Source organism: Hyperolius riggenbachi, chromosome 6, assembly GCF_040937935.1.
Source record: "Hyperolius riggenbachi isolate aHypRig1 chromosome 6, aHypRig1.pri, whole genome shotgun sequence".
Lineage (NCBI taxonomy): Eukaryota > Metazoa > Chordata > Amphibia > Anura > Hyperoliidae > Hyperolius > Hyperolius riggenbachi.
Genome location: NC_090651.1, coordinates 357,400,432 through 357,416,115, shown reverse-complemented (window position 1 = coordinate 357,416,115; position 15,684 = coordinate 357,400,432). Strand labels below are relative to the sequence as shown.

The 15,684-nt window shown below is 44.1% G+C and overlaps 1 protein-coding gene across 1 annotated transcript in view; it reads left to right on the top strand.

Annotated features, from left to right (window-relative positions):
• Positions 1-15,684, top strand: part of LOC137522255 (uncharacterized) — a 92,914-nt gene that overhangs the window by 11,655 nt on the left and 65,575 nt on the right. The window contains exon 4 of the mRNA XM_068242284.1: positions 5,663-5,836. Coding sequence (XP_068098385.1) covers positions 5,663-5,836 — 174 coding nt within the window. The remainder of the gene's footprint in view (positions 1-5,662; positions 5,837-15,684) is intronic.

Genomic DNA, 15,684 nt, shown 5'->3' with positions numbered 1-15,684 from the left:
ACAATGTTACAACATATAAGCAGAAGGAGGTACAAAGATTTATTTTGCAAATATAAGTATGATCCAAATACATTAATAAGAAGGGATCTTGCAAGGATTGTGAGGTGTTTATGGCAAATAGATAAGATGCTTTGTTTACTTAACGCCTACATAGACTCAGACTGACATGGAGCGTTTTTTTTACAGGCCCTACCCAGTTCACTGTATGCTACTGGAACCTGTAAACAGTTAACTGCATGTTACTGAGCAGGGGGGCACTCAGAGGGGGCCCATGACTACGGGATAACCACTCAGATTATACAGTCAAGTACAATAGGGGAAAAGATAGCTGAGTGAGTTGTGCGCCCCTCCTACACTGTGCCCTGAGGCTGGAGCCTCTCTCGCCTCTGCCTCGGCCTGGCCCTGACCTTGATTGTACACTCTTACCACTTCTATGTGATATGAGTGACTACCTAAAGTAACCATTTTCTCTTCTACTACATAGATTTGGTAAGAATTTACAATCGATATTGTATCAATAGTTGGCACCTTTTCAACCAGTGACAGGCATGTTACTGGTGATTAGTTTGTAAAGGACCTGAGTAGAATACATAGTGGTGTTCTGGGCTGTCAATCATGTCACCTCATTTTATGGACATCAGCTGATACAGTATGCTCAATAGACAGTGTATGAATAAATGGGCACAAAACTTGTCACGATGTAAAAACAAACATTCTTGTGTAAACAGTGGCTATGGGCTGCACTCCTGCCTGTGTCCTTCACCCTGATCATTCCAGCTTTCTTTTTTGTCTTTACACATCTTCTATTTACAGACGAGGCATGTGCCTGGCTGCGGGTGGGAGAGCCGCCAGTGATTAGGGTTTTGCAGTGTCACAGGTCAATGTGTGTCACCGCTGTACACTCAGAAGCAGTTTGTAAACACTGATATTCCGAGAATGAGTGCTAGCCAGTGGGGTACAGAATAAGGTATATGTACCAAGACTATTATCAGTGGAAAAAAGCAGAAAGAGCTAAGCGATCCAGGCTCCAGCAAGCCTAGAGAGAAAGCCTAGAGAGAAAGCCTAGAGAGAATTGTTTGCCTTTGGGTGGCAAAAATTATCCTCCATCCCACTACCCTCTAGACTGTAAGCTCGCAAAGGCAGAGAGACCGCCCCCCCCCAGGGTGTATACTGTTTCTGTGTATTTTATCAAATGAACATTTTCCAATATTGGTGATGTTTTTGTGCTTACGTTGCTGGATGTCCTGCTTATATAGCGTGTTGTGCTGCTGACATATATCTATGCTCCCCACTATTGTCTGTTTTGTACTATGTACAGTGCTATGATATGTGTTGTCAATATATATACAGTGGACCCTTGGTTTGCGAGCATAATTCATTCTGCAAACATGCGTGTAGTCCAAAGCACTCTTATATCAAAGTGAATTTCCCCATAAGAATGAATGGAAACCCAGGTGATTGGTTCCACAATCCAAAAACAGTTATAAGTAGTAAACCAGTATAAAATAAAAATGTAAACAAGACTTTCACTATAACAGAATCATTCCATCTGGTGGCTCACCCCAACCTTTTGTTTGTGTGGCTTTAAAGTGTACCAGAGCTGAAATAAATAAAACGGTTTATACATACTTGGGGCTTCCTCCAGCCTCATCCGCTCGGATCACTCTCACCCCGCCGTCCTCCGCTACCCGCAGCTTCAGGAACCAGGTCCCGTCACTGACGTCAATCACGGCCAGCTACGCAGGAGAAGTGCGTCCTATACGCAAACAGCGCACTTCTCTTACGTTAGACTGGCTCTGACTGACGGAAGTGATGGAACCCAGTTCCCGAAGCTGTGGGCAGCGGAGGACGGACGGAGGCATGGGAGCAATCCGAGCGGATGGGCCCAGGTATGTATAAAATGTTTTATTTATTTCAGCTCCGAGTCACATTTACAAGGAACTAGTGTTGGGCGAACAGTGTTCGCCACTGTTCGGATTCTGCAGAACATCACCCTGTTCGGGTGATGTTCGAGTTCGGCCGAACACCATTAGGTGTTCGGCCAAACCGTTCGGCCACATGGCTGAACTAAGAGCGCATGGCCGAACGTTCCCCGAAAGTTCGGCTAGCGCTGTGATTGGCGAACGGGTCACGTGGTTCGGACCCGAACGCGCTCTGATTGGCCGAACGGTCACGTGGTTCGGGTAAATAAATACCCGAACCACGTCATATCTCCGCCATTTGTCTGTGGGTTTAGCTTTGGGTAGGCAGGCAGGGTAGTTTGCTCTCCAGCCACGCTAGCCAGGGTCCCCCCCCAGTCATTGTGTGTCGCTGCTGGGAACAGTAGTACACCGCTCGCTCAGCCACACTATATATAGCATTGTTTACTGCCACTGTGTACCTCGCTCAGCCACACTATATATAGCATTGTGTTTACTGCCACTCTGTGTACACGGCTCAGCCAGACTATATAGCATTGTGTGTACTGCCACTGTGTACCTCGCTCAGCCACCCTATATATAGCATTGTGTTTACTGCCACTCTGTGTACACGGCTCAGCCAGACTATATAGCATTGTGTGTACTGCCACTGTGTACCTCGCTCAGCCACGCTATATATAGCATTGTGTTTACTGCCACTCTGTGTACACAGCTCAGCCAGACTATATAGCATTGTGTGTACTGCCACTCTGTGTACACGGCTCAGCCAGACTATATAGCATTGTGTGTACTGCCACTCTGTGTACACCGCTCAGCCAGACTATATAGCATTGTGTGTACTGCCACTCTGTGTACACGGCTCAGACAGACTATACAGCATTGTGTGTACTGCCACTGTGTGTACACGGCTCAGCCAGACTATATAGCATTGTTTACTGCCACTCTGTGTACACGGCTCAGCCAGACTATATAGCATTGTTTACTGCCACTCTGTGTACACCGCTCAGCCAGACTATATAGCATTGTGTGTACTGCCACTCTGTGTACACGGCTCAGCCAGACTATATAGCATTGTTTACTGCCACTCTGTGTACACGGCTCAGCCAGACTATATAGCATTGTTTACTGCCACTCTGTGTACACCGCTCAGCTAGACTATATAGCATTGCGTACTCTGCCAGTCAGTGTGTATATTGCTGGGATCAGTAATACTTCACTCACCGCCAACCACTATATGAGCTCACCATGAGTTCCTCAGAGACCTCCGCTGTGAGCAGCACTCCCAACAACAGCAACAGCCAACGCCCCACGCAAGCTATAACATCCACCCCAGCAGCCAGTGGTCAGCAGCAGCCCTCCCCGGAGGAGAGATGAGTAAATTTGTTTGTAGTATCCATATGTGGCACTAGGAGTGTTTTGCACGTTATGTTGTGTGAGCTGAGTAAGTACAGCTCCACAACATGTTATTTCAGTTGGTTTTGCACTTTTGCACTTACAATCAGTGTTTTTAATCTGTTATTTATTTTTATTTATTCACAATTTTTATTTTTATTGTTCCAGTGATATATTGATACCACATTGATATTTCCAGCACCAGCACTTTTTCACATACGAATTAGAAGAAATTCTACACATGAATTGAATCGGGATACACCCAAAGATTTTCACAACAGATTTTATATATATATATATATATATATATATATATATATATATATATATTTTTTTTTTTGTATTATATAATTGATGCATTATATGTATTATATCTGTATAGTCATCACCACACATGCACTATTTACTATTTTTTATTTCCTTGTATAATGGAGCTTTGCCACATTTTGTATTGTCACCACTAGATGGGGTTATATATCTTTGACATTAATGTTCTCTTTATTTACGTTTTTATTTCATCAGAATATTTCTCTAATTTCCCCCTTTTTGTTTATCTCATTGCTTCCCTGTATTGCTATTTTTGTTTTTAATCAATTTTACATATATATGTATACATGGCTATCAGTTTGTGCTGCCAGCGCTCTCAAACTTTATTACTTACGCACTTCCCTATCGACTTAGATTTAGTATGCGCAGATGCGCCGCTCGCTCCAATGGAGAGGAGCGGCGTCACTGCGCACATGCGTGGCCACGCATGGAAGATAGGCAGTGACTGTCTACAGGGACGTACGTTGTTACTATTTAAACGTGCACCTTGCACCTTATCTGCACCTCTTGAAAAAGCGGCAGGAGCCGCGATACGCGTGGAGGGGGCTCTGGGGACTGCATGCACGAGTACACTGACGGGCAGGTAATACTTTGCTCTCTTTGATTTTTTCCACTGTCTCGCTGGGAGCGCTGACTGGCATTTAACATGTATAAGATTAACAGTTTATTGTCCATGTTGTGCAAGAGGTTTAGTATCTGATTTAATATCTGTATTATGCTATGTCTTTGCTGTCCAGAGAGTGTTGTAGCCATTTATGCTACTGAGTCTTTTTGATTTATAAGGATTCAATAACAGTGAGATCGGTCACTCGATATATATTATTTCTTGTGACTGCATTCATGCAGGCATATGTTACTGCCCAGCATTAGTCTAATTGGCTGACTTTTTTGAATCGATCACATCATACATAGTTATTCAGTGTTTATATCAGTATCCCCAGGGTCTATGACCCATATTTTAAGTGTTTTTATTTATTGTTTGGTCTTGGTGTTTTGAATAAAGATTATGTTCTATAGTTGAACCTGGTAGTGTGCATTGCCATTTTTTCCTCATGCAGATGATCTTTTCTTATTGGTTACACATATATTCTTTCCCCTGGTTTTTGTCTTCTAAACCTAGGTGTGTCTTATGGTTGGGAGCGTCTTATAGTCTGAAAAATACGGTAGTACATAATAGTATATAATACTAGACAGGGAGCTACTGCCATATTTTATTATTCAAACATCCATGAAATTTTGCCAACAGATCAACATATCTACACCTTACTTTTTAAGACAATGTTTTAGTATAAATTAAAGTACAATATTTTAATATGATTAAATGTGATTGAAATTATTAAAAAAAATCTTTAGTGTGATAAATAACTTCTTTATAAACATGTTACCGCTGCTTGTTGCCTTCCGAGTCCCTCCAGTCTCCTGTTCAACTCTATTTTACTGCCCATGCGGTTGAATATTGTTGACCGGACATACTCGGGGGCTGTGTATGAGTGCATAGATATGGGGCATGTACAAGTTCTGAACTGCACAAGCCAAGTAAAAGAAAGCACTCCTGCCCCATGTATAGAATGTGGGCAGCACAAGAGCTTCCTTCCATTAAGCATGCCTGAGTTCCGAACCACGCATACCCAGTGGAAGGGAGCACCCAAGCCCATTGATTTGCCATTGAACACCAGAGCTTCCTTTTACTTGCAAGTTCCGAACCACACATGCCCATTGTCTGTGCGCTTGTGCATAGCATAGGCGACAGTATACCACTGCACCGGCAATCTAATACAAACATAGAGCAGAACGGGGAATGGGAGGGTCCTCAAAGAGCAATGAGCATCAGTAAGATGATTATTAAGTTAATTATGACATAAATACGGCAATTTATTTTCAATAGTTTCACTTTTGACTTCAGATGTACTTTAAAAAAACATATGGATACTGTATATTACAAAAAAAAAAAAAAAAAAAGAAGTCTGGCTAAAACAGGCATTGTTTCTCTTTAGCATTGAGATGCTTTCTGCATTGATCTCTAGGTACTGGCTGCAATGCATGTTACATGGAGGAGATGTGTAACGTGGGGCTGGTGGAAGGAAAAGAGGGACGCATGTGTGTCAACACAGAGTGGGGAGCGTTTGGGGACATGGAAGAGATAGAAGACTTCCGACTGGAGTATGATCGTGTGGTGGATGAAGGCTCGCTAAATCCTGGTCAGCAACTGTAAGAATACAACGTCTTGTTTTCTGTCTTGGTGGTACATGTAAAATCTTTCCTCCTGACTCTGTAAATTAAAGCTAACACTACTTGCCCTTATTTAGAGGCCCATTCACTCCTCACAGAATGAAAAACGTGAACTCTTAATCCTGTGCGTCTGCCGGTCACCAATCACCTTCCATCTGCAATTTAATGCATCAGAAAGGCAGTGTTTGTATGTGTCAGCACTGGACACACTGTATAATTATCCAGCAGCAACAACTGCATCATGTTGCATCTCAGTGTAGCTGTGGCCACGATCCAATGTGATGGACCCCTCTCCACTGCCCTTGCCTAGTGCTAGCAAGCGACTGGCCGATGTATGGGAGCAGCAGACAGGTGGTGAATTCACCGCCTTCAGCCTCCTGTGTGATAGAACCTTACAAAATCCTAGAAGTTCTGGTTCACCATGATCTATCCACATAGCCGATTCACTGAAGACTCCCAGTGGAGTCTCTGTTCGAGGGATTAATGAGACCAGCAGAGAGCTACAAGGTGAAAGTTGGGCAAGAGAACACGTGGCATAGTGGTAAGCACACTCACTATGCAGCACTGATGCGAATCCCAGCCAGAGCACTATCTGCATGGTGTGTGTATATTCTCCCTGTGTCTGTGTGGGTTTCCTATGAGCAGTCCAGTTTCCTCCCACATCATCAAAAACATACAGATAAGTTAATTGGCTTCCCCCTAAATTGGTCCTAGACTACAAACGATACATACATACATAGACATATGACTAAGGTAGAGATTACGGTAGATTGTGACCACCTCTGATGGACAGTTAGTGACAAGACAATATATATACTCTGTACAGCCCTGCGGAATGTCGGCGCTATATAAATACTAAATAATAATAACTTGTGTATAACCAGGATCTTGTGATTTCAAATGTGCATCCAGCTACAATCTCCTGCTTTGTAAATATAACAATCATAGCCACAATCACCTTCTCTAATGTCACTGTATGATCCTGTATAGTGTGATTCTTTAACTCTGCATGTAATATAGCAGTGATGGCTAACTTTGGCACTCCAGCTGTGACAAAACTACAAATCCCATCATGCCTCTGCCTCCCCGAGTTATGCTTAGAGCTGTCAAGAGTATTGCAAATCCTCATGGGACTTGTAGTTCCACCACAGCTGGAGTGCCAAGGTTAGCCACCACTGTAATATATGAAGTTTAACAAGAAATCTAGTGTTTCATTTTCCAGTTGGTTCAGTTTCTGGGTACTGACCTATAGAATATATATATATATATATATATATATATATATATATATATATATATATATATATATATATATATATATATATATATATATACTGTGTATAGACTAGATAGGTCTTTTGCCCATAGTTTGTCTATGTCCCACTCTGATTGCATGTTATTTGTTCCACTGTACAGCTATGAGAAGATGATTGGTGGAAAGTACATGGGCGAATTGGTCAGGCTGGTCTTGATGAAAATGGTGAATGAGAATTTGGCTTTTGGTGGAGAAGCTTCTGAAAAACTGAAGACAAGGGGAAGTTTTGAAACTCAATTTGTGTCACAGATAGAAGGGTAAGGGGATGTCCTTACACTCCGTGTGGTGTCGTTTTGCAATAATAAGAATAATAGATCATTATGCCAAGTTTAGTTCAACATTTAAAAAAGACCAAAGGAGCAAAAAAAAAATGCAACATGACAAATTAAACCAAATTGTAGTGTAGAAACTTCCATCTTTTTTGGCAGCTCCCTCATATTACACAATGATGGACTGGCCTTCGACCATTAGTAGGGATGGGAAATGAGATGCTATTTAGTCCAAGTTCATGCAAATGTATGCAGCTTAGAAATAGATCAGGCAAAAGCAGAGACTTCTGCAAAAAAGGTTCACTTGATTCTTTAGGCTGCTTTCACAGTGGGACGTTACAGGCACACGTTAGAGGACGTTACAGGCGCACGTTAGAGCAGCCTGTAACGCAGCCCACCACACAGTAATGACAAATCAATGGGCTGTTCACAGTGCCCACGTTGCGTTACATTGTAACGCTGCATGTTCTGGGAAAGTGCAGCATGCTGTGCTATACTGGCTTTAGCTGCGTTAGACTGCTTGCACATGCTCAGTGACTAGCCACATGACTAATTAATATTCACTGCACTGTGGTGAGGTAACCTGGACTCATAGTGTTGTCCAGATCATGAATGAATCGTTCATTTGATCCGGATCTTTTTGTGAGTCGAATCATCACAATGAACGATTCGGTTCACAGTGGATGTCTGTCTGGAAGAAACAGGAATATACAGAATGTACAGTGCAGGGAATTTTTTTTTATTAAATCAAAGCTTAAAGAGAATCTGTATTGTTAAAATCGCACAAAAGTAAACATACCAGTGCGTTAGGGGACATCTCCTATTACCCTCTGTCACAATTTCGCCGCTCCCCGCCGCATTAAAAGTGGTTAAAAACAGTTTTAAAAAGTTTGTTTATAAACAAACAAAATGGCCACCAAAACAGGAAGTAGGTTGATGTACAGTATGTCCACACATAGAAAATACATTCATACACAAGCAGGCTGTATACACCCTTCCTTTTGAATCTCAAGAGATCATTTGTGTGTTTCTTTCCCCCTGCATCTCTCATGCACTGAAGTTTCAGGCTGCTCTTTTCTTCCTGCAAACAGCTTTGCCCTTGTCTGAATTTCCTCAGTATGGGAAAGCCCAGCCAGCTCAGAGGACGATTTATCCAGCTTGTAAAAGATAAGAGAGAAGAGAGAAGCTGCTCTAATCTAAATAATACACAGGCAGTGTGCATAGAGGGGCCTGGAAGGGGGAGTTCATAGCAGAACCACAACACTGAAGAACTTGGCAGCCTTCCAGACACAGGCCGACAAGTCTGACAAGAGAGAGATAAGTTGATTTATTACAGAGACTGTGATAGCAGAAAGTGCTGCAGTAAGCCAGAACACATTAGAATAGCTTTTGGAACTTGTAGGATGATAAAAAACAGGATGCAATTTTTGTTAAGGAGTCTCTTTAAAGTAGCATACGGTGAAATAAATAAAGTAAAAGTATGCCAATACATCTGACATAACTTATACAGCATACAACATAATAAATAAAATTAAAAGTATGCAATTCAACAAGAACAAAGAACCAAGGAACAAGTTCGTTCCAACATATAATATAGCAATAATATGCCATAAGTCTAGCACATTCTTCATCTGAAATAGCATAAAATGAAGAAATAAGATACAATATAACAAGCACAAGAAACCTTAGATACAATCTGTTCCGTGCATGAAACATAGAATATACCTAACAGGCTGATGAGGAAACATCACCCACACGCATTCATACCGACAAGACAACCAGATGAAAAGCAAATAAATACACATAACACCAACCACCACCCAAAAGACGCAAGACAACACCTACATTACAACACTCAAACAACAACAACAACAACAACAACAACAAAAACATATAACATACACCACCCCCAAAAAAGTGAAGCACAACATACACACCTCATTTACACTAAGCGGGACTTTTACGCCCGAGGATATTACAATAGCAACTAAACACAAGACTGAAGACAAAACACAAGACTAGACGAGAGGAAAAAAAAAAAAAATATTAAACCCACGGACAAGACAAAAACCTTACCTACAAGTAGGAAAGAAGCACAAAGGGATACTCCCCCTTGTGCCTGCGACCAGACTTCAAAAATAATGCAAAAAGGACAAAATCTACCGTGTAAAGAAGAAGAAGATAGACAAAGCTCACACCCAGGAGAGGAGTCCACCAGTTCAAGGAGGCTTGATGTTCTGCCATGCCAGAACCCAAGCTCCTCTCCCCAGCTTCTTCTTCTCCAAGTACCGAATGGTCCCCACCTCACCCAGAATGCTGTTCACCACCACCTGGACGGGCAAGTCTTTTTTCCTAATAGCTAAGTCACAACGTGCCAACCACAAGTGTCTCCTAACCATTAAACTGACTATGTATAATGTGCACAAATCATAACCCTGGCGAAGATTGAAAGCTCCATAGGTCCACTCAGCAAGCATAACTAAGATGCGCCAGGAATGGGATATTCAGAGCCCTCCCCACCTGTTTGTATACCTCCACGTTGAAGGGGCATGACATCAGAAAGTGGTCCATGTCCTCCTCAACAGTGCACCCCTGTCGAGGACAGACACGCTCCACCACATCCCGACACTTCATGTTCCCTCCAACGTAAAGCTTGCCCTGGAAGGTAAGCCAGGCGATGTCCCCCAATTTGTTTGGAACCCGCGGCGAATTAAGCAAACGCAAGCCCCCCTTCAAAATTGTGCCTGTGCCTCAAGGCCAGTGAGTCAGGAAAGTAGGAGTCCACCAACCTAGCCGACAGGACTTTCCTGTCGACCGATCTGATGTCCTCCACCGTCAATCCCCACTGCAGCAGTTTCTTCATACAAGGTAAGATATAGGCCGGAAGATAGCCGTGACGTGCTCTCAAATTTTTCACCGGGCCACCGCTCTTCCATTCTCTAAGGAAAGGCTCGCACCAGGTCTGGAAGATACCTACCCAACTAGGCGGGTTCTCCATCAACAAACTACCAAGATTGTACTTAATAAAAATAAAGGAGAAGAAAACAATCGGGTTGACCATACCTAGGCCACCCTCCCGCATAGTTTTGTAAGTAATGCTTCTGGGCACATGGTTTAGCGTGTTTCCCCACAACATCAGGAAAAACAGGCCATTGACCCTGGTGTACAGAGATGCTGGCAAAATAGCAACATAGCTGACATACAACATTATTGGCACCAGATAGGTCTTGATCAAGTCAATCCTTTCCCTAAAGGTCAAACTCCAACCTTTCCAGCGAGCTACTTTTGTGCCCACATCAGATAGTTTGCGTTCCCAATTTCGTAGGCCATAATCACCTGGGCAGAATTTGATGCCAAGGATCTTAATTTCCTCTTGAGGCATGGGAAAGGATCCGGGAAGTCTAAAGCCTAGGTTCTCAACATGCGGTACGCGTACCCCAGGGGGTACTTCTGATGGGTCCAGGGGGTACTTGGGCTTGATATACTTAAAGGGACTCCGAGCAGTGCAGAAACTATGGAAAGATGCATATCATTTTAAAGCTCTCTTTCTCCTCTTTCCAATGATATATAAACCACCGCCCTACGCCTTTCAGTTTTCGCTGTTTTCGCGATTTAAATTGCCGTGGCCGCGATTTTAATCACAAAAATAGAGAAAACTAAAAGGCGTAGGGCCGAGGTTTAGGTGTCACCAGAAAGAGGAGAACGAGAGCTTTAAAATGATATCCATCTTTCCATAGTTACATTGTATTACACAGGGCGACTTTTTCTGCTGAATGGAGCTGCTGACTTTGAGAAAAAGTCGCCCTGTGTAATACAATGTAACTATGGAAAGATGGATATCATTTTAAAGCTCTCTTTCTCCTCTTTCTGGCGACCCCTAAATCGCCGCCCTACGCCTTTTCGTTTTCTATATTTTCACGATCGAAATCACGACCGCTGCAATTTTTAATTGCGAAAATAGCGAAAACTAAAAGGCGTAGGGTGGCAGTTTATATATCATTGGAAAGAGGAGAAAGAGAGCTTTAAAATGATATGCATCTTTCCATAGTTTCTGCACTGCTCGGTGTCCCTTCAACCAAGAATAACAAATTTACAGATTTAGAAAATTATAATTCTTATTTAAACAGCATCAAATTAGTATTTTAGCAAATTAAAAGCAATAATAAATGCTTGCACATTGTTTAGAACCAATTATCATGTACTACGATTAAATATATATTTGTCAAGGGGTACTTGTGATCATGTTTACTATGATAGGGGTACTCGATGAGTACAGGGTTTTAAAAGGGGTACACACTTATAAAATGTTGAGAATCACTGGTCTAAAGGACTCTTCAACTTTACCCATCTAGAAAGTTTCACACTTATCCGGATTGATTTTTGAACCAGATGCCAATGAGTACCTGGAGATCTCTTCGGCAACCACCAACGCCTCCTCCGCCTTCGAGACCACCACAGTGACATCATCGGCATACGCCACCACCTTTAGAGATGAGCCACCTGAGATGCCCACCGGAACCCCACCGAGCATGCTGACTGCCTCATGGAGGGCGGTAACTGGCCCCCAGCAAGGCAATTGTTAAACACGGCAGCCAATTGAGGGGCTAAGATGGACTTGAAGGCCTTGTAAAACTCAGCCGTTAGTCCATCCGGACCCGGGGTCTTTTTAGGCGCAAGGCCACCAATGGCTCTCACTACTTCTTCTGCAGTGATCTCAGTTGTCAAATCTATGGCAGAAACATCAACATCACCCAGACCTGGTACGGAAGCCAAGAAATCTTCCATCCTCGTCTGGTCAAGTGGCTTCTCCCTAAGCAAGTCAGCATAAAACTCTCTAGCGATGGCCAAGATCTCCGACCTGGACTTTGCCAGAGACCCCGAACCATCCCTGAGACCACGGACCGTCTTAAGTGCCGAGCTTTGTTTGAAACTCTGGTAAGGATCAGGCGAGTGGTATTTACCGTGATCCCTTTCCAGAGTCAAAGAAGCCAGCCGGTCGTATTGCTGTTGCTTAAGGCGAAGTTTGACCTCAGAGATCTCCCCCGGATCTCCGCCCTCAGAGACGAGAGCAGTCAACCTCTCCCTTAGATGCTGGTAAGCGAGATTTCTACCAACACTCCTACGGATCGCTAGACCCTTGAAAAATCTGGCAACACGTTTTTTGACTTCTTCCCACCACTCAGACCTATTATCAAAGCAGTCCAGGATAGAGACCTGTGCATGAAAAAACTCCCTGAAGGATTGTCTCACCTCATCTTCCAGCATCAGGGACGAATTCATCCTCCACATACCCCTACCCCTAGAAGGAGCATCCGAAGCATTCAAGCCCACCAACAGAATAAGGTGATCAGAGAACTCCACCGCCAACAACTTGGGAGTTGAACTGATGAGGCCCTCCGAAACAAAAAACCTATCTATCCTAGACCTACTACTACCTCTATAAAAGGTGAACCCCATGAGATCCGGTGAATGGCGAACGTGCACGTCCACCAGATCAGCCTCAACAACTAATTTAGCTAAAAACTTACTATCAACACCTATCCGGACCTGGGCCCTTGCCCTGTCCATGGCCCTAGTGATGGTGTTAAAATCACCACCCAGGATCACAGGATAGGCTGAAAAAAGGAATGGCCTGACCTGCGTGAAGAGGCGCTTTCTCTCCCCCTTAGACTTGGGGTCGGCATAGATGTTAATTAGCCGGAGATCCTGCCCCCTCACGCAGACGTCTAAGACCTGACACCTACCCATCTCCACCTCAATAATTCGTCGGCAAGTTACCATGTCGGCCCTAAAGAGGACCGCCACACCACTACCAGGCTCTCCTGCAAGAGACCAAAAACTTGGACCGGACACCCAGTCCCTCTCAGCCAACCAGAGGTCAGCCATAGAGGTGAGCCTGGTCTCCTGCAGGAAGAAAGCATCAACCTCAAGGGCAGCCAAAATCGAAAAAGCCAATTTTCGAGCTCTGGTCATTTTAATGCTGGCAACGTTGATCGTTGCCAACATGAGTGGTGGGGGAACCGCCATCAGAATGATTAGGGTTTCCCTGTATGCTTCCTTGAACAAGAAACAAAAACTAAAGAAAAAAGACGACATTTACAAAAAGGAAAAGACAAACACAAAGCTACAATGCCTCCCCACCAGCATCAGGACTCCCAACCGCCATCTCTTCCTCCTCTGAAGCGAGGGGAGAGTTGGCCAGGACTTCAAACCTATTGGATAGGCTAAGATCTACCTTGTCCTTTTGCCTCCTCTGTGTAATGGCCAATCTCTTGGCCTCCATTTTTTCCTCAGGGGGGGCCTTGGACAAGGACTTAGCACTACTGGCCTTTTTTTTCTTTGTCTTAAAGCGCTGTTCTAGGTACTCCCTCTCTTCTAGTGATAAGTGCTCCCGCTTCCACGGGGCAAAGGCAGCCCCTGTTGGACTGGGGGCAGAAAAGGAGAAAGCCGCAGACAACGGGCCAACAGGAGGAAAGGCAGCCCTACTGCCAGAAGGGGAAGGGAAAGGAGGGTCAGGAGGAGGGAGAGGGGGCACAACTGGAACGGAAGGGGCAGGGGCAGGAGGGGGCAAAACTGAAGCAGGAGGGGCAGGAGTGGGAAGGGGCAACACTGAAGCAGGAGGGGCCGGAGCGGGAGGGGGCAGAACTGAAACAGGAGGGGCCGGAGCGGGAGGGGACAAAACAGTAGCACGAGGGGCAGGAGCAGGGGGGGCAGGAGGAGGAGGGAGAGGGACAATGGCAGAGGGGATGGGTGCAGGAGGATTTCTCCTCCTGGGAGCAGGTTGAGGGGCAGGAGGGTTTGTTATAGGAACAGGGGGGAGAGGTTTGAGAGTGAGACCCCCACCCCTCCTATTCCTTTCAGGCCTAGGTCGCTGCTCCTTGGGAGGAGAGTCACCACCACCACGAGCAGCATCCCGGAGGAAGGCCGATGACCCGGGCCCAGACTGCCCCACAGGGGCCATGCTGGCTGGAGGAGAAACAGGGGAAGGGACTACAGAGGACGGGTTAACAGCAGACTCTGACACATTAGGAGCTAAGACAGGCTGGACAGAAACACTGGGAGCCGACACAGAGACATCCTTAGACTTTGCTAAGGCATTCGACACTGTTCCCCATAAAAGTCTGGTGCAAAAGATGAGGATGCAAGGACTGGGGAAGAGTCTGTGTGCTTGGATAGGGAACTGGCTAATGGACAGAAAACAAAGAGTTGTGGTCAATGGATCATACTCAAAATGGGAGACTGTTAGCAGTGGGGTCCCACAGGGGTCTGTACTGGGTCCAGTGCTCTTCAATTTATTTATTAATGACCTAGTGGATACAGTAGTGAGCAATGTTGCTATTTTTGCAGATGATACAAAATTGTGCAGAATCATCAACTCTAAGGAAGATAGTGTTATATTGCAACAGGATCTGGATAGGATGGCTATATGGGCACATACATGGCAGATGAAATTCAATGTTGACAAATGTAAAGTCATGCATTTTGGTCGTACCAATGGTCTAACACCATACAAAATAAATGGGATACAGTTGGGGACATCAAACTTGGAGAAGGACTTAGGAGTACTCATCGACAACAAGTTAAATAATCGTACTCAATGCCAAGCCGCTGCAGCTAAAGCTAACAAAATTTTGGGATGCATTAAAAGGGAAATAAAAACTCGAGATGCTAGCATAATATTGCCCCTGTTTAACTCTCTAGTAAGGCCACATCTGGAATATGGAATTCAGTTCTGGGCACCACATTACAAAAAAGATATTGCAGTTTTAGAGCAGGTGCAGAGACGAGCAACAAAATTGATACGTGGGATGGAAGGTCTCACTTACCAAGAAAGGTTAGATAAACTGGGTTTATTTAGTCTAGAGAAAAGACGCCTTAGAGGAGATCTAATTAACATGTATAAATACATCAGAGGGCAATATAATAGCTTGGCGGATGAGCTTTTTGTCCCTAGGCCTTCTCAAAGGACTAGAGGACATGATCTGCGCATGGAGGAAAAACGTTTTAGCCATTTATTTAGGAAAGGGTTCTTTACAGTAAGAGTGATTAAGATGTGGAATGCATTGCCACAGGAAGTCGTTATGGCAAACTCTATACCTGCATTTAAAGGGGGCTTAGATGCTTTCCTTGCGTTGAATGACATCCATGGCTACAATTACTAGGTAATGCCAATGATGTTAATCCAGGGATTTTATCTGATTGCCATCTGGAGTCGGGAAGGAATTTTTACCTT